Raw genomic sequence first — 20,692 nt, 5'->3', positions numbered from 1 at the left:
GATTTTGGTTCTTGTCTTTATAGAAGATGGAAGCTTAGGTCATTGAGTTGAGACCCTTTTTCTTTCTAGTATTATCATATATTATAGTAATTTTTAAATAAACACTGCTTTGGCTGCATGCCTCAAATTTAACAATGTTGAGGTTTTTTTTTTTTTTAAAGATTTTATTTATTTGTCCATATACACTATGGAGTATTATGCCTCCATCAGAAAGGATGAATACCCAACTTTTGTAGCAACATGGATGGGACTGGAAGAGATTATGCTGAGTGAAATAAGTCAAGCAGAGAGAGTCAATTATCATATGGTTTCACTTATTTGTGGAGCATAACAAATAACATGGAGGACATAGGGAGATGGAGAGGAGATGGGAGTTGAGGGAAATTGGAAGGGGAGATGAACCATGAGAGACTATGGACTCTGAAAAACAATCTGAAGGGGCGGGAGGTGGGAGGTTGGGGGAACCAGGTGGTGGATATTAAGGAGGGCACGTATTGCATGGAGCACTGGGTGTGGTGCAAAAACAATGAATTCTTTTATGCTGAAAAGCAAAAATAATAATAATAAAAAAATAATGTGTACTATATTTTGAAAACCTGTGTGTCCAAGAGTTCTAGAAGCTTTACACACAGAAGAATAAATGAGAGGAGAATGACAAAGAAAAAAAAAAGATTTTATTTATTTGACAGACAGAGATCACAAGTAGTCAGAAAGGCAGGCGGTGGGGGGGGGGGGCGGTGGGAAGCAGGCTCCCTGCTGAGCAGAGAGCCAGATATGGGGCTCCATTCCAGGACCCTGAGATCATGACCTGAGCTGAAGGCAGAGGCTTAACCCACTGAGCCACCCAGGCACCCCTACAATGTTGAGTTTTTATTTTCATTCTGTTCAAAGTACTTCCTAATTTACTTTTTAATTTCTTCTCCATGAGTTACTTAAAATTATGTTATTTCATTTCCAAATATTTGGGTATCTTAAAGATATCTTTATGTGATTGATTTTCAATTTAATTCCACTGTGATTAGAGAAGATACTTTGTATACTTTGAAACTTTGTAAATTTGTTGAAACTTGTTATATGGCCCAGAATATGGTAAACCTTAATAAAATTTCCATGTACCATGAAAAGAATGCTCACTCTGCTGTTGTTGGGTCGAATGTAATATAAATGTCAGGTAAGTTGGTTGACACTGTCATTCAAGTCTTCTGTAGCCTTATTGATTTCTTTTCCACTTTTTTATCAGTTATTGAGAAAGAGGTGGTGAAATCCCTGACCGTAGTTGTGGGTTTCTATATTTCTATTTTAATTTATACCAATCTTTTTCAGAGCTCTAGTGGCATAATCAGTTAGTACGTGGTACTTAAATCTAGTTTTTAATCATGTATTTTGAAGCTCTCTTATTAGGAGTATTACAATTTAGGTTTGTTATGTCCTTTTGATAAAATGACCCTTTTATCATTATAAAATTACTTTCTTCAATCCTGTTAACATTCTTTGATTTGAAATCTGTTTCATTATAGAACTCTTCAGGTTTTCTATTTCTTCTTGAAATTATTTTGGTTACGAAATTATTCATTTTATTGAAACATTCAAATTTATTGATAATGTTATACATAATAACCTCATATTCTTTTTAAAATATATGCAGTATCTATAAGATGTACTCTTTTATCAATCAGAATTATTAATTTATGTCTTTGTTTTTCTCAATCAGTTTCCAAAGTAGTTTATCAATTAGTCTAACAAAGAACTAGTTTTTGTGGGTTTTTTTGATTCTCTATGTTATATATTTCTTTTCTATTTTGTTGAGTTATGTTATCTTTTCCTTCTTTCCAGTCACATATGTTATTCTATTGTTCTTGACTTCTTTTATCTTTCTAATATATATATTTAGCTGTAAAATCTTCTTTGCAGATTATTTTAACTGCTTTCATAGTTTTTGCTCTCAGCATTAATTTAAAATTTTTCTAATTTGCCCTATAATTTTTTTTGTCTCATGACTTACTTGCTGGACATTATGTATGAAAAGTTATTTGTAGGAATCTGAAGCTCGTGGTAAAAGCACTTTTTTCCAAAGAGAACTTTGTGTTTATTTCTGTAGGAACCCAGAGGCCTACCAGCCTCGACTAACTTAACCGAGTTCAAATCTTGACTTCAGGTTATATTTCTTCAAGGGCCATTGCACTTCCGGATCACCTTCCTCTCAGAGGGCAGCCCTTTGTTGGCCCTTATTTGGATCCTGAACTTTGAGTTCTCTCTTTCAGGAGCTTTGAAGCTGTTACAAGAAAAGTTCTCACTCTCCAGGATCTTACAATGACTTCAGGGCAAAAATGACTACTATACTCCCTACAACTGAGGCTTCTCACTTCCCCTTTACTTTGGCCTATTAATTCCTACTTTATTCACTCCTCAACAGTTATAATTTTTTTTTAATTTTTGATCTGCATTTTTAGTTGTGCCCAGTGGGAAGGTTGAACCAAAAATCATATATTGCTGTTCCTTAAAATAGGAAGTCTTATTATATAATAAACTTTAACAGAGGAATACATCTATAAACAGCATAGATTTATCTTCACTGAATGTCAGTAGTTCAATGTTGTTCCATCAATTTCAATCATCACAGTCTCTAGCTGTTGACATATTCAGCCACTGGCTTCTGCATGTGTTAAATATCACCTCCTTCTGAAGGTCAAAATCCTTCCTTGGAATAAGCACATAGATCTAAGGCTTCTATAACTCTTCTTGGACTTAGAGCTCTTATAACCTTTTTTAATTTTTAAATTACAGAGTCTATTTACTTCCTAGAACAAGAAAACAGCCTTTCTCTTTCCTCTTCCAGTTGATCAGGGGAAGTAATTTAACTGACCTCTCTCGTTCTCCAGCTCTCAACTGCCCTTCAGCAGAGCAAGGAAGCAGCATGTAGTGTCTGTCTTCACAGATGTTGCATAAAATCTTTTGACTGTCTTCTTCCTGTCAGAAATCTTCCTAACTTGACAGAACAATCTCATGTGTTATAAGTTGGTTGTTATCTGGAGCAGCAAGACAATAAAGGCTACACAGTATATTTTTTTAAGATTTTATTTATTTATTTGACAGACAGACATCACAAGTAGGCAGAGAGGCAGGCGGGGGGGGGGGGGCGGGTGGTGGGAAGCAGGCTCCCTGCTGAGCAGAGAGCCAGATATGGGGCCCCATTCCAGGACCCTGAGATCATGAGCTGAGCTGAAGGCAGAGGCTTTAAACCACTGAGCCACCCAGGTGCCCCAAGGCTACACAGTATTCAAAAATTACTATCTTGGTGTTTAACCAAGGGTTTAAAATGGCTTCACCAAATGTAAATATCTCACTATCTGCTCTGTGTACAAATGCAAATATTTGATAGTTAGATTTTTGGGCTCTGCTGTTTTTTTTTTTTTAATATTTTATTTACTTGACAGAGAGAAATCACAACTAGGCAGAGAGGCAGGCAGAGAGAGAGGAGGAGGCAGGCTCCCCGCTGAGCAGAGAGCCCGATGCGGGGCTCGATCCCAGGACCCTGGGGTCATGACCTGAACCGAAGGCAGAGGCTTTAACCCACTGAGCCACCCAGGCACCCCTGATAGTTAGATTTTTATAGGAAGACTAATACTAACCTCTCTTTACTTTCATGTATGTCCCTTTATTTAGCTACAATATTTCTCATTCATTTTACGTTCAACTTTCATAGAAAATATAAGGGGGTGGATATGCATACTGATTATATTGTACCTTTGATTTAGGAAGAAATTAAGGTAAAAAAGCCACTGTCACCTCCAAAAGCATGCTCTACTGCTGACTCTTGTTCTTCAGAGGTGATGAGTACCAAGACTGACGTCAAAGAGAATACTGTTTGCATCCCAAACTATCTGGACCAGGAAATCAAAGTAAGAGGCAGGCTTCTTAAATCCATAACTTGGGAACAGTGTGAATATACAAAAAATTACATTACTAACATCTTCAGATTCTTTAGTGGTTCCCTTAACAACTGAATTGATTTAAAACCCCTCAGTCTGAAATCCAAGGCCTACTTCTATTATTTCCAGTCACTATTACAGAAGCACAACCCTTGGTTTAGACTTAAGGAAGAACTTGGCATTTGCGAACACCCGGCCCTTTCTTCCCATGTTTTTCTTTATCATCTTCCTAAGGCTTGAGGGGCACTACTCGCTGTTACCTATACATTTCCTTCCCGCATTTTAAGGCAGAGATTCCTCCAATCAACTTCCATCTCTCCGTCTTATCTCTGGAAAACTGTTTCCTCAAACCTACTCTGCCTGGGGTTGTAAACTCAGTTGTATTTACAGTTGTGTCATATGAGAGTACTGGAAGGTTCTCTCCAACCACGGTTATTTCTGAGAATGACATATAATGAAGAACGAATCGATCAGCTGATGTTTGCTTTCCTCCTTTGTTTTCCTTCTTTAGATCGTTTTGGTAACCTCCACATTGTTTCACAGTAAAACCCACTGCAACGAATTAAGGCTGAAAGTGTTGTAATGATGACTTTGATGGCAGTTTTAAATGAGTCCTCTGTAGTAGCAATTACAAATAGAAGAGCATATTATAAGGATTGTTCTTGAATAATCCTGTTAAGGAACTATTTTAAAAGTAAATCATAACAGTGGTGTTGGGTGTAATTATGCTGATGATTAAAATTAGGAAAATAAAAGGAAAGGAGAAGAGAAGAGAGTATCTGTAGACAAGAGTTGTGGTTATATATGAGTTCCTGATGATTCTGGTGAAAGACTCCTGATTATATAGAGTCTTCAGAATCACTGTCCATCTCACCTGCTACACTCTGGCACCACTGATTCCCTATAATTTGCTCATTCCGCCTTTAGGAACTTTCCCTACTAAGAAATCTCTTTCCCTGATCCTCGTAGTGGTCACCGTCTTCTCATTAAGGTCTCAGTTAAAATATCACACAGAAATATTTTCCATGACCACCCAGTCTAAAGTAGCTACCTACTTACCTTCTATCCTATTACCCTTTGTTCTTCTTTGCATAGCATATCTCCTATTTGATATGTTCGTATTTATTTCTTTCAATGATGTCTCTGCCTCTTACTCCACTCACACTAAAATTTAAGTCTTATGGGATCTCATACTCCTGTCTTGGTTCCTGCTTTATCTTCCATGCCTAGATAAGTGCTAGGTATCTAGTAATCATTAATAAGCATTTACTGAATGTTGAATACAAAAATTAAAAAGAAAAATTTTACCAAGGTCAGAGTGGAACTGTAGCCAATCAACTAACTGACATAGGTCCTGCCTATTATATGTCATCTGATATGCTCACATCTGGTAAACACAACCAAACCATCAACTGAGTGCAGTTTGAGTCAGGCTGTCTTACTTCCTTAGGCACATCAATCACGGGCCAGCAACACAATCCTACAGAACTGGACTTTAGGCATCTATATAAGAGCCCTCCTCTCAAAAGCATCTTCTATCTCAGAGATACTGACTTAACTGGACATTAATACAAAATCCACTAAAATGTAAACTCTTTAATGGAAAGGATCCTTTCTATCTTCTTCACAACTATTTGTCAGCACTCATCGCTTTGCTCGAAAACTGTTGACTGCTGCATACGCAGCATGGCATTTTATCAAATGGTTGGTGGCTCTTTGTGAAATAAATGAAAACAGAGGGGGTCAAGTGAGAATATAAGTCTTACCAAATTCTTTTGGCTTGTATAAATGAGTCCTAAAAATGGATCCATTTTGGTGGTATTCCAACCTTTCATACCTTCTACAAAAAAATCTGAACTATCTTCCTATTTCCTGCAATCCAGGCTGGTAATTCTGAGCGGCTGTGAAGGCAAGACATGTTTGTGCAGGGGTGTGTATGAAAGAGTATACAGTTTCACAATTATTACTTTAAAGGAAAAGTAAAACAGAATTCTGTGTCTCCTGATGTCTTTAGACTTCCTCTCAAAAATCTTGAATTTACAGAAATAATAGTCTCTTTACTATTGACATGGAAAGTCTGCCAAATACTTTCATTTATTTTGTTATCAAGGACAAAATACTGGAGTTTGGGAATACGGTTCATCCTTCATTCACATAGCTTATGAGAGGGATTGTACAGGCATTGTAAGAACATTTAGGAGATTTTGGAGCTGAGAGATTCTTCAAAGGGAAAGAAACCTAAAGAATATTTAAGATACAATTAAAAGATGAAGAGAAGTATGGAAGAGATCATTCCCAGACAAGAGACCTTCATATCTAAAGGCTAAGAAGCGAGAGCACTGGTCATTCAAGGAACTAAAAACATGAAGGCTGATTTGGAGGGTGCAGGGAGAAGGCTGCAAGGTTGAGGCTGGAGACTTCTGCATGAACCAGAAGAAGTAAGTGTTCAGATTCATCTGAAGTGCTGTGGGAAGCTAGTGAAGAATTTTAAACACCGACTTATACTGAAATCACTTTGTAAGTATAAGAATTACATGGTCAGATTTGTACTTTAGAAAAATCGCTCTAGATACAATATGCAGAATTAATTTGGAAGGTGGAGGCAAAATGGCAGGGAAGGCACTCTGCTTCCAAATAAAAACAGAGAAAACAGAGTTTAGAGTTTGGGAATTCGGAGGTGGCTGGAAATCACAAATAAGATACAGAAGAGAAGATGAATCTGTGGAGAGAATGAGCTCCAGAAATCTGTAGAGGGTTCCATGAGTCTTCAGTTCAGCATCAATTGCGCATGCACGGGAAGAGAGTCTGAGACCCGGCAGAAGAAAGCTAACGGGAGGCAGCATATTGCTTAGAGATGGGGGCATCGTGAGGTGCCAGACTGGGGAGACCTTGTTGAACACACCAGGAATTCAACTGAAACCCCAGGAAGAGAAGAGGGTACTCTAGCCGTACAGGAGGGACTACTCTAGATCGATCTCAAATCCTAAAATCAGGTTTCAGCAGACCAAATCCTCCTGCCTATATATTGAATTACTTTCCAGAAAAAAAAACCCTCAAATGAAAAGAATGCAGGAGAGTTCCTTAAAGAACCTATTCTACTTCCTCGCACTAAAGGGATAATTATATTCTCTCAAAGCAGATTACTGTGTGATCTATAAGTTAAAAGAAGCTGGAAACAATGTGTAACCACCATTTTGATGAAAAAACCATTAAAGGCAGAGTAGCTTTGGGAACCTTTTGAAAAAAAGAAAGAACTTCAGGCAGACTAGGGAAAAGGATATTGCAGAGAAGCTTAAGAAAGAATTGATGATAATTTAGACAAGGTCAGGGCTGTAGGGATAAAAAGGAATGGAGAAATTTGAGAAATATCGAGAAGGAAGCATTTACTGAACTTGTTGTCTAGCAACATATTGTAGATGCAAGGGGGTTGTCCAAGATGGATCTCTGGGTCTGGCTTGGACATCTCTTCAGTGTATGCAAGTGCTATCCACTGAGACAGGGGGATGAGGAGGAACCAATCTGGAGCAGGTTCTAGAAAGAGAAAGATAGGTTAGTTTTAGATAATCTGGGTTCTTTATATTATATAACATTATAATTATTATTATTATAAATATATATTATATATATATATGACTGAATTTCAGATGGGTCTAAATTCTAAGAATAGACACAATTTAAGATCAAACTGAAATCGTCAGTACCCGTGCTTCATGTTTGTATGTTAATGTTTATTATAGTCCGTTTTTATTACAGTTATTTCATATATTTATCTCCTCTATCATCCGCATGTCACCCCTTAACTTCAGATAAAAAATGTCAAGGAGGGATTCTGATTGACAAAAGGGAATTATATCCCCCTACCCCCACTGGGCCAACCACTGTGTTCAGGGAACTGAGGAAAAATGACTCCATCTACATTCACCCACTACAGAGAAGAGCAGTGCAGTCAGGGAGGGTCCCGATAGTTATGGCAAATTTCAGTCAGAACCCCTGGTACAGGGGCACCTGGGTGGCTCAGTCATTAAGCATCTGCCTTCAACTCAGGTCATGATCCCAGGGTCCTGGGTTCAAGCCCCACATCGTGCTTCTTTCTTGGTGGGAAGCCTACTTCTCTCTCTCCCCACTCCCCCGGCTTTACTCCCTCTCTCCCTGTGTGTCTCTCTCTGTCAAATAAAATCTTAAAACAAACAAACAATAACAATTTAAAAAAAGGAAGAAAAAAAAAAAAAACAAAACCCTGGTACAATGGGGAAAAGATCCATTCCCCAAAAGAAAAAAAGTGAATCTTGCCTCCAGAAAATGTGGGTACTGAACAGACAAAACCAGAGGAACGCTGTATCACCTTCCCCGAACTGTTGCTTGTGTCGGAGAGGTTTTGTTTTAAGATTCCACTGCGTTACTATTTGACATGAGGTTCCCAGGCTAACATCCCAACTGACTTAACAGAGCGTCACATGCAGAGTGACTTTTGGGAAGATGAGATCATGGAGGAGGTAAAGGAAGTCTTAGAGCCCGTGTGCCATTAATTTGCTCACTGTGTGACTCTAATACTCTCTGTCAGATTCTGGCGAAGCTCTGTAACATTTTACGCACTGATTCCCTGGCTGAAGTTCTACAGTGGCTGCTTCACGCAAGCTCAAAAGGTGAGATTAAAAGAAGCATTTGCAAACGCTGAGCTCAGTGCCTTGTCAGAAAATAGGAATGTGCCAATATCTGAAGTTTTCTACCTTGGCTTTGCAAACATACTGCCGCACTCTTACTTCCCTAGTGATTCAGTATCCGAGTCTCTGCAGCCCTCTCTGACTGCATTCAACTGGTCATTTGGTGATCCCAATTTTGGCATGTCCCAGTTGAAACTTCTGGGGGTGATACGAAGTGCTTGTGTCCAGGGCTGGTTTGTGCTGCTTCTCGAGGTCCACACACCCAGAGGTCTCCCTGAGCATATTTTCTGGCCGGCTGTGAACCCTGAGCACAGAGTCTATTCCCTTTCTCTGGTATGATGGCGGGAGCACGGCCTTCCAAGTTCTAGAGTCTAACAGCCTTGCCAACTTCTCCACCAAAACTGTCAATTCAGTCCTCTCCCAGGCTCCTCTGGGGCCTTTGTGGACTGTTCCGTAGAAGCATGTGCCAGTCCCAGGGGGGCAACCATAACGGGCAGAGTAGCTGTCCTGAGACCGAACTGGTCCTCAGACTGACTGAGGCAAAACTTCGGAGGTGGGTGGAGCCTGAGGATTTGTATTTCTAACAAGTTCCCAAGTGATACTGATAATGCAGGTCTGGGCCACTCTTTGAGAATCTGCACGAATAAGGTTAGGAAATATCAGCATGTTAGGGATAGACTAATACTTTTGAATGGGGAGCATTTTGGAAATAGTCCTTTACCTAGGAATTCAAGACTACTTGGCAAGCAATTAAGAAGTATTTGGGGGTAAGGAGTCTTTTCTTCTTACACGTTTTTTTTCCTTTTTAAGAATGTAACTTTAAAAAATATATACAAATAATAAGTGCTTACTGCCGGGGGAGGGAGGGGGGAACCCAGATGAACCAGAAAAAATACAAGAAAAGAAGAACAATAATGAATCAAATCATCATAAACATCATTTCAGTGATGACTTTGGTATCTATCTTTACAGATATGCTTATAACTATTTACTATTTATCAGTCTATATTTTAATGAGGTCATACTGGGCTTATTATTTTGAATAGATATGCTTTCTTTTTTAATTTGGCAACAACCTAAAATTTTGTACTCAATATATAGGTTATTCCACTGCCGTTTGGGGACAAGTCCTTCAATGAGTTAACTACTTGGGGCGGTCCATAGTATCACAGGTCCACAGAGATCATGGTGATGTGACCCAGCTTGTCCACAGAAACCTTGACTCAAAAATGAATGCCCACTCAGCAAACATATCACCAGCCTTTCACGCTACAGTGTCGGATAAAATAACGAATCCTGTGTTTCTAGCCAACGTGATAATTATAACCTTCATGCCTACCCCCCTTTTTTTAATCAGAAAAAGAGTGGGTTTCAGCTTTGATTCATGCCGAACTGGCTGAAATAAACTTGTTGGCCCAACGAAGAAACATCACAGCAAATCTAGCAGCAGGGACTAGGAAGGCACCCAAAGTTAAATCACCCCCAAATTCACCTGCAAAATTGAAAGTGATGACCAGAACGAGGCAAGAACATCAACCCTCCAGGTAATTAGACATAATGGCTATTTACAGGGCATGTGGTGCAGAAAGACTTTTAATTTTCTTTTCATTATCTTTCAAAACACTAAACATGCTGATGTTTTCAGTCTCTTCTTTATTCAGTAAATGACCACAATGTGTATTTGTTTTCTTTCACTTTCATAAATGTAATATGAGAATCATTCTAAATCCTGTAGCCACCCAGACATTTAAGAAAATGTTGGTTTTTTTCATTTGATCTAAACATGAAAGCAATAAAGGACACCAAAATTGTTATTATCTATTTTGTTAAATGCATCTCACACAAGTATCACTTTTCTTGTGTAGAACAATGCTAGATTAAAATAAATTGCTTCACTTAATTTTCTCTGGCACACTCCTGGAGGCTGCTAGAGGGAAAATAAGTATTACAGGAATTGGGAATTATTTTCGTATAAATTTTTCTTAAATGTTATTTCAATGACAGAAGAAAATACATATGCATACACAATGTGGTGAAAATGTAGTAAGATGTTATTTAAGTCAGGAGAAAAATCTTGTTGCTTTAAAATTAAAACTTAGGTAAAGTTTAAATCAAGAGAAATTAAATATTCAAAACCCAAGTCACTTAAAAAATCACTGAGGGAGAGTTTTGTGTTGCAATTGGTCTCCACCTTAAAGTTTCCATAAAATTGGAAACTGGGAAATAGGGTTAGTCTCTCTATGTTAGTGAATAATGTATGATACTGTTTAGATGTTTACTCGAAGTCAGAAGAATCTTTCATTGGAAAGTATACTAAATACTGTCTGTGTTGAAAAATAAAGAATCGGGATAGAATGTTTAAATATATATGTACTTAGCTTATTGATGATAGTGCAGCAGTAGAAAGTACTTGTTTATACCTGTGAATTTCATTTTCTCTTTCTCTAATTATTTAGAGTATCAAGTCAAGGATCTGAAGGAAATAAGGAAGTGACAAAAGGTTAAGTACAGTTTGTGATAATTACTGAGTTGGTATAGGGAAACCAGTAAGTATTTAAATCTTTAGGGATACAGACAAGGATCTGTGGTTTTAAAGGCAGTAAAATTCAATATTGATTTCTAATTACCTTGAAGGGACAGTGTCTGCTGAATTTCTTACCGAGATAAATTTGACATAAACTTAACTTTGTTTTGCAAGGCCAAGTGCCTCATCAGAGACCAGTGGATACTCTTTTAGAAGTAAGATAACAGAGTAGCAGGAAGTGTCGGTTTGGTCACGCCAATCCAGTGACAGGAGAAGCTCTGCACTGACCTAACAAAAGGACAATGATCTCAGAGTTTGGTTCTTCATAGCTTTTAACTATCAAGCTCAATTATTTTAATTAGAAACCAAGTCGATCACAGAAAACAGTAAAATGGCTATCGGCTGCAAGCCGATGTTCTACGAGACAGGTGAAGTATGAGAGGAGCAGTTTGTGTCCCCATCAGAAACCCAGCCACACTCCACAATTTGAACCAAGAAGAAATAAGAATTGTAGAATGTCCTACTTTGGTCCAGAATAGACCAAGTGAAACATCCCTGTGGGTTTGGCAGCTCCTAACTTTAAAACATGCGTGGCAAAAATGACCATAGAACAACTAGGAAGTAGGTCTTTAAGCCTGAAACAAACATCTATCCTGATGTTTCTATAAGTTTCTCTTATCCAGGGAATCACATGGTAATCAATTCGAGTTCTTTGAGGTCACTCTAAGCCCCAGCAGATTTTGTGGGGGTTAACCAAACCCAAAAGAGGTTATCTGTGCTCACAGACAATAAGAAATACAGTAGAGAAGTTAGAAAATACTCCCTTACTCTGACACACCAAGGATAGTCTGTTGTGTCTGACTTCCACCAAACTCCTCACCCAAGATGATAAAATCATGACAGGGATGGTTTCCATTACTCAACTCTATGTCTTACCTGTTGGTCCCTGTCTAGATATTTGGAGAAGTTTTGTATAAGAAGCCCCGATCACACGTCTTATTCTCCTAATTCCTGCTTGGGTCTGACCTTATAGGTCTTGGGAAGCTCTTATAATTAACTCATTTTAATCTGTCTATTTTATTTTTTGTCTATCAGGACCATAGATCCTTTTCCTTTCTCTCACTGGTCCCATCCTTGCCTGTCACCTTTACAGATCAGCAGTTCTAATTCATTCCTTCCAAAATAATGTTTGATTTTAAGAGGATAGAACATATCCTACATGTTATAGGACCAATAATGCATTAAAAATGTGCTGGTGGTGAGAAAGATAAGTATAGATTCTTTTATGAATTTGGGGTATATTTTGTTTACCTAAACATTGTATTTTTTTGGTAAGTCATTTGCTCTTAGAACATGGCAGAGGCTATATTTGATGTCTCAATTTTGGTCTTATTTCATTTTTTTTTTCTATTTCAGAGGCTGAGGACAGGCCTCCATTGTTTATAAGAAGAAATAATATGAAAATGCCCATTGCAGAATATTTCAGCAAACCAAAATCTCCTCCCAAGCCTAAAATTCAGGAAAACATAACAAAACCAATGTCTGCAAGGAGTATGCAACAAGGATTCAATCTCTCTCCCCAGAGAGCATTTTATCCTTAAACATTCCAAAGGTAGAAATTCTAGACTGAGTTATTTCTTTCACAGACATGAGCATCACTCCATAACAACATCAAATTATTTTTAAAATATATTTCGGTATCAGAGAATCAGTCGTTGGTGGCACATGTAAATCTCAAAGCACCTGTATATAACGCTACTAAATAAATAATAATGGAGACAGTGTTTCTATTTGTAGTTAATCTGGTACCATGTGTAAAAGAAGTATGTTTGCTTATATGCTACATTTCTAGTCTTGCACTGATTGTATTTGTACAATTGTATTTGAGTCATAAGGTCCTGATTCTAGAAAAGCCATCCATAACAGAACTATGTACCTGCAGTTTGATGTGTGCCCCAAACTCTTAATAGAGAAAAATAAAAACAAAACAAACACAGAATTTTAACATCTGAGCTAATTTTCACAGTCTACCGTGTTTCAGTGCTGTTAGAACACTGAATGGATTCTGTAGTGATCATGGAAAAATACTGGCCTTGTCCCAAAGAAAGATACAAAAATTACCATTAATTTATGAGCCAGAGAGGAACTAGTTTCTACTCTTTGCTAATTGTGATATTAACAAATTTCCTAATACTTAGCTTTTTTGTATTTTTAAAATAAACCACTCTTGGGCCATAGCTATTATTCTTTCAGTGTATTTCTGGATTCTGTCTACCAACTCGCCAATCTTTTAGAATGTTTGCGACGATATTCAAGAGATACTATAAATTTTGTGTATGTGTGCGTGGGTGTGTACAACACTTTTTTTCCTTTTTTTAGAGAAGGAGTCAGGAGAGAGAGAGAGAATATTTAAACAGACTCTGTGCTGAACGTGGAGCCTGATGTGGGGCTCAACTCATGACCCAGAGATCATGACCTTATCCAAAATTAAAAGTTGGATGCTTAACCAATGGTGCCACCCAGGCACCCCATATCTGTGCAGTTTTAATGACAACATTTACATCACACTTAATTGCGTGTCAGGAATCATTCTAAACACTTTGGATATAGTAACATTTAATTTTCACAATAACTATTTGAGATAAATACTGTTGCTATTCTCTCTTTTTTAAATAAGAAAACTGAGATGCTGAGAGTTGTACTCATTGGGATAGGATAAATCGTTGTAATAAATGTCATCTTTCAAACACAGTAGAGGATTATTTATCACATAAGAGTTCAAAGTGTGTGCTTTGATGCAGTGTTCAATGGTTCATTAGTTGTGTATAACACCCAGTGCTCATTGCAACACATGCCCTCCTTAATACCCATCACCTGGTTTAAACTAACCATGTACTATATGTTGGCTGACTGAACATAATAATAAAAAAAAAAATAAGCCCAACAGAGTGTGTGTTTTTAGTCAACAGGTGATTTTGCTTTACTTGGTGATTCAGGGACCCAGGATCCTTCTATCTTATGACTTAACCATCACCCAGGGTATCACTATCAACTGCATCCTGCTGGCAAAAGAGAGGGAAAGGGAAGTGGAGGAAAGTCTTTTATTTTATTTTATTTTATTTATTTATTTGACAGAGATCACAAGTAGGGAGAGAGGCAGGCAGAGAGAGAGAGAGAGAGGAAGAAGCAGGCTCCCTGCCAAGCAGAGAGCCCGATGCGGGGCTCGATCCCAGGACTCTGGGATCATGACCCGAGCCGAAGGCAGAGGCTTTAACCCACTGAACCACCCAGGCGCCCCGGAAAGTCTTGACCTCCTCTGGCTGCTGTAATAAATTACCGCACACTTAGTGGCTTAAATCAACACAAATTTAATCCTTTGCATATCTGGGGCAGGGGCCTGAAATGGGTCTCATTGGGCTAAAATCAAGGTGTTGGCAGGGATCTATTACTTTCGGAGGCTTTGAGAATCTGTTTCTTTGCTTGTTGCAACTTCTAGAAGTTACCCACACTCCTTGACTCATGGCTCCCTTCTATCTTTAGAGCGAACAATGGCCAGTGGAGCCTTTCCACAATTTTCCCTCCGACACTGACTCTTCTGCCCCCTTCTTCCACTGTTATGGACCCTATGATTGCACTGGGCTTGCCTGGTATCCAGCTTAATCAAGATCATCTTAAGGGCAGGGGCACCTGGGTGGCTCAGTGGGTTAAGCCGCTGCCTTTGGCTCAGGTCATGATCTCAGGATCCTGGGATCGAGTCCAGCATCGGGCTCTCTGCTCAGCAGGGAGCCTGCTTCCCTCTCTCTCTCTGCCTGCCTCTCTATCTACTTGTGATCTCTCTCTGTCAAATAAATAAAATTAAAAAAAAAAAAAAAGATCATCTTAAGGGCAAATGATTAGCAATTTGACTTCCCCTCACTGTGTAACCTCACAGGCTCCAGGCATTAGGATCTTGACAGGACATTATTCTGCCTTCCACGAGGAGGGTACATCTACTTAAAATCTTGGCTTTGAAATGGCAAACATCACTTCTAGTCACATTCCATGAAAGGGGGTTGATAAAATTCTTAAGTGGGAATCATATTCCAGTTACAACTATATTCTATGGAGAGGAAAATTGAATTCTGGTGGATAGTTAACTCTCTCTGACACAAAGGTTTAGTGGCTGACTCAAAGTGTGGCTGGAACCTATCTGCTTAACTGCTAGGCACTGCTGATGTGTATCAAAACCAGGCTCATTTCATAAAATTAATGTCAGAGCTTTTCTCTCTCTCTCTCTCTTTTTTCTGTTAGAGAGTTTACAGTGGTATTGCACATTCCTTTTCCTTGAAAACTTAGTAAAATTCACCTATTCAGACCAGGTAGTTTTGGTGTTTAGCCCTTTGAAAATTTTATTCCTCCAATTGTAACTGCCCTGTTTATATTTTCTGTATTTTTGGAGGACTGATTTAGGAAATTTTGATTTGATTTTCTGAAAAAATTAAGCCTTTCATCCATGTTTCCAAACTTATCTTTCTAGAGTTAAGACAGATTTACTACAATTCTAAATTCCTTGCCATATTTACTCTGTGATCTCATTTTTATGTATTTTAATTTTTTTGATTCAGATAGCTAATGGCTTTTATATTTTATTATTACTTTCAAAAAAAATCAGATGGATTTAGTGCTATTTTCCACAATGTTCCTATACTTTATTTCATTAATATCTCCTTTCATTATTTATTTTAGTTTCTTTAGATTCATTAGTATTCCAATGTCTTGAGTTGGATTACTACAGTTATATTCATTCATTCTCATGTATTTGCATAAGTTTTTAAGATGACAAAACGCAATGCCCTTCATAACTAAAATACTCAACAAACGAGGAATAGAAAGAAACCACTTCAACATAATAGAAGCCATATATTAAAATCTCACAGCTAACCCCATATTTGATAGGGGGGACCACTGAAAGATTTTGCTCTATGTTTAGGAACAAGGCAAGGATGCCCACTCTCACTATACTCTAGTCAATATTGTACCAGAACAGAATTCCAGGCAGAGTGATCAGACAAGAACATGAAATGAAAGGCAAAAAAATTGGGAAAAAAGCAAACTAAAATGATCTGTTTGCATATGACATGCTATTATTTGAAGAAAACTCTGAAGATTATATGCACACACACACACCACACACAGGCCTGTTAGAATTAATAAACAAATTTAGCGAAATTGATTATATAAAAATCAGTTGCATTCCTAAACAATAAAAATGATTGGTTTAAAAGGAAATTAAGAAAAAATCCCATTTACTATAGGATCATAAAGGATAAAATACTTAGGGATACACTTAACCGAGGAGGTAAAAGACTTTTACTCTAAAAATCACAAAACACTGCTAACAGAAATCAAAGAAACAAATAAATGGAAAGACATCCTAAACTTACGGATTGAAAAAAATATTGCTAAAATGTCAACACTAGCCAAAAAGATCTATAGATTCAGTGCAATCCCTATCAAAATCTCAATGACAATTCTTGCAGAAATAGAAAAATAAATCCTAAAAGTCATATGAAATCTCAAGGGACCCCAAATAACCAAAAACATCTTAAAAAAGAACAAAGTTGTAAGCCTCACACTCACTGATTTCAAAACATACTATAAAGCAACAGTAATTAAGATATTGTGGTATTGGCATAAAGACAGAAATGTAGGCCAAAGGAACAGAATAGAGAGCTCAGAAATAAACCCTTGCATTTATGGCCAAATGATTCCCAACACAGGTGTTAAGACTACACAATGGGGAAAGGACTGTCTTCAACAAATAGTGTTAGGAAAACAGGATTCCACATGCAAAATAATGAAGTTACCATATGCTATATACATAATTAACACAAATTTGATTAAAGACATAAATGCAAGTCCTGAAACTTAAACTCTTAGAAGAAAATAGAGCAAAAAAACCTTAAGAACATTGGATTGGGCAATGATTTCTTGGATATAACACCAAAAACACAAGCAACAAAATAAAAAACAGACAAATGTGACTCCATTAAACTAAAACTTTTTGTCAAAAGAAACAATATAATGAAAAGACAACCTATGCAATGGGGAAAAATATTTGCAAATCATATGTTTGGTAAGGGGTTAATACCTAGAATATATAAGGAACTTCTAAAACTCAATAACAGAAGACATTGCAATTTGAAATGGGCAAGGGACTTGAATAAACATTTCTCTAAAGAAGATATGCCAGTTGCCATGAAGCACATGAAAAGATGCTCAACATCATTAATCATTAGGGAAATGTAATCAAATCTGTAATGAGATATGGCCTCACAGTCATCAGAACAACTATCAAGAGAACAGAAAATAAATATGGGAAGGACATGGATAAGTTGGACGCTTATGCATTGTTGGTAGGAATGTAAAATAGTACAGCCATTATGGAAAACACTAGAGACTACTCAAAAAACTAAATAGAATTACCATATGATCCAGCATTCCCACTTCATCTACATATGGGAAGAAATTGAAAGCAGGATCTTAAAGAGATATTTTCATACCACATTCATAGCATTATTTAGAATAGCCAAGAGGAGGAAGCAGATGAATGGATAAAGAAAATATGGTACATACATACAGTGGAATATTATGCAGAGATAAAGGAGATCCTGTCACATGCTACAACATAGATGAACCTTGAGGACATTAGGCTAAGCAAAAGGACTTTAGTCACAAAAGGACAAAATATTGTATGATTCCACCATTTGAAGTATCTGAAGTAGTCAAAATTTCAAGCAAAATAGAAAAGCGGTTACCAAGGGCAGGTGGGATATGGGAGGTGGAATTGGGTGTTTAGTGGACATAGAATTCAGTGCTTCATGATGAGTAAGTTCTATAGATCTGTTGCACAACAATGTGAATATACTTAACACTACTAAACCGTACTTAAAAATGGTTGATGGTAAATTTAATATTGTGTTTTATCATAATTAAAATTATATATATGTGGGAAAATATATAAGACTTCAACAGCACAGTTAATAAGTGTCATAAAATGAGTATACCCTCATTTTTAATTATCTACAGAGTCTGTGTAAGCTGACTTACATTTGGTATGTCTCACAGATATGCCCATAAAACATATGGTCCTAGATTTTAAAACACTACACCAATTTACTTTTGAGTTAAAAAATTCTTGGGAGTTTTAATTTTTTAAGGTTATTTTGATAATTTTAATTTATAACTTAGTTATTTCATATAAACATTCAAATGTATTGACATGAAGTATTTTATATTTGTTTCTAATATCTCCATTATTAATTTCCATATTTGTGTCTTCTCTCTCTGTCCCGCTTAAAATTTTTTAAAAAATTTGCCAGATGTTAGTCTATTAGTCTTTTCAAAGAGTCAATTTTTTCCTTGAGCCTCTTTATGTTGTTTAATTATTATTGCTATCTTTATTATTTCCCTTTTTCTACTGTGAATTTATTCTGCAGTCCTTTTTATTTGTTAAATGCGTAGCTCAATAAAGATAGTCTTTCTCTAACTTAAGCAATTTAGGCTATAGATTTTCCTTTAAATGTTGCTTTAGCTACATTCCGCAAGTTTTAATTCATGGTTTCATTAAATTTACTTTTAAATATATTCTAATTTTTACTTTTTTCTGGGACCAAGTTGTTTAGAAGAGTTTTTTTTTTAAATTCCCAAACATAGACTATTTTTCAATCTTGTTATATTTTTAAATGATTTAATTGCATTGTGGTCAGATAATGTGATCTGTAAAAATGACCAATCCTTTTATTTCCTTGAGGGTAGTTTTGAGGTTTAGCATATGGTCAATTTTATAAACGCCTCATATGACTTGAATGAGAAATTAAAAATTTTTGGATGCAAAGTTGCAGATCTATCCATTAGAACAAATGTGTTATTTGTACTGTTCAAATTTTATATATACTAACTTTTCTTTGTGTTTATTAATTAGGAAGATGTGTAATAAAAATTTCCAACCATTAGGGTATATTTTGTATTTCTGTGGTCTTTATAATTTTGTCCATTTTGATTCATACATTTTGACATGATGTGCAAACATGGTCTAGAATTTTAAGATTTTATTTATTTATTTGACAGAGAGATCACAAGTAGACAGAGAGGCATGCAGAGAGAGAGAGAGGGAAGCAGAAAGCCCAATGTAGGACTCGATCCCAGGACCCCGAGATCAAGACCTGAGCCGAAGGCAGCAGCTTAACCCACTGAGCCACCCAGGAGCCCCACGGTCTAGAATTTTATAATGAAGTCATGACCAACTTTATCTCTAACACTAATTTTTACAAAATTTTTTACTGAAAAAATTTCTAGGTAGTAAGGCATTCCTCCCATTCACAAGTTTATTTCCTACTTTAATATATTATCAGATAGGCTGCCTATTTCTTATGTTTGGAACTTATTTTCTTTTGTGGCCTAATATATTGATACTTTAATGAACATTACATGGGTGCTGGAAACTACTTTCAGCTTAGAGAACTTGATATATATCAATTATTAATTATAGCATTTACATCTCCCATATATTTATCTTTTGTCCATTTCAGCTATCATAGGTTGTGAAATATGCATTAAAATCTCCTTATACTAATGAATTTCTTAGTATTTCATGTAATCCCCAAGTTTTTTCCTCAGTGAATTTGAATACTAAGCTTTGTGCATAGATATTCACAACTGTCAAATCTTAACTAAGGATTTCATTCTTTTTATTTTTTTAAAAGATTTTAAAGATTTTATTTATTTGAGAGCATTCACCTGTGCATGCACAGTGAAAGGGTGGGGGGTGGTGGATAGAAGAGGGAGAGGGAGAAGTAGGCTCTCCACTGAGCAGGACCCTGAGATCGTGACCTGAGCCAAAGGCAGACACTTAACCAACTGAGCCATCCAGGCGCCCATAAGGATTGCATTCTTGAACATTACAACCTGCCCTTCTGTTCCTTTTTAAATTATAATGTGTTGATCTTTACCTAAATGATCCATGATATCCATATTTCATGAGTGCTCATTCTGGTAATTTAGAAAGTTCACATTTTAAAATCTTCTCTACGCCTAGGTTCCTCAGAGAGCTAAGTCTGAAACAAAGGCTTATATATGGCTTATTCATTTTGGGGGGCATATAATGTCAAACAATGTGAAACAAGGGAAACAAGGCAAGATATGAAGAAATGTTAATGAGAAAGTATTGTGAAGTTAGCTGCTGCTCAGTATCAAATCAATTGATTGCTCAACCCTAAAAGAAAGGATAAATGGGTAACATTCCTATTTCACAAGTGAGGACACAAAGACTGACAGAAGTTCGTTAAGTTCCCCAGAGTAATAATCAAAATGCGACTGTGCCAAAATTTAAGCCTATTCTTCCCACTAACTCTGTTGTCTCTTCATTGTGGCCCTGCTTCTCTCCTCCACATTTATGAAGCGCCTACTCTATGTGCCTGAGTAGGAACTAGAAACACACACAAGCATCTCCTGCCAATTGAGGTCAAAGTTTAATGAACACCATACGCCACTGCTGTCTAATTCTAATCTCTGCCATTTTTCTCCTTTTTAAAATTTTC

The 20,692-nt window shown here is 36.9% G+C and overlaps 1 protein-coding gene across 1 annotated transcript in view; it reads left to right on the top strand.

The window, feature by feature from the left end:
• Window positions 1-12,715, top strand: part of C2H4orf17 (chromosome 2 C4orf17 homolog) — a 33,824-nt gene extending 21,109 nt beyond the window's left edge. The window contains exons 4-8 of the mRNA XM_045987568.1: window positions 3,756-3,899; window positions 8,491-8,572; window positions 9,948-10,134; window positions 11,047-11,090; window positions 12,531-12,715. Of these exons, the coding sequence (XP_045843524.1) occupies window positions 3,756-3,899; window positions 8,491-8,572; window positions 9,948-10,134; window positions 11,047-11,090; window positions 12,531-12,715 (642 nt within the window). The remainder of the gene's footprint in view (window positions 1-3,755; window positions 3,900-8,490; window positions 8,573-9,947; window positions 10,135-11,046; window positions 11,091-12,530) is intronic.
• The last annotated feature ends 7,977 nt before the right edge of the window (window positions 12,716-20,692 follow it).

The sequence above is a fragment of the Meles meles genome, chromosome 2 (assembly GCF_922984935.1).
Source record: "Meles meles chromosome 2, mMelMel3.1 paternal haplotype, whole genome shotgun sequence".
Taxonomy (NCBI): Eukaryota; Metazoa; Chordata; class Mammalia; order Carnivora; family Mustelidae; genus Meles; species Meles meles.
The sequence above is the reverse complement of the archived record's forward strand: the minus strand, read 5'-3'. Positions and strand labels throughout refer to the sequence as shown.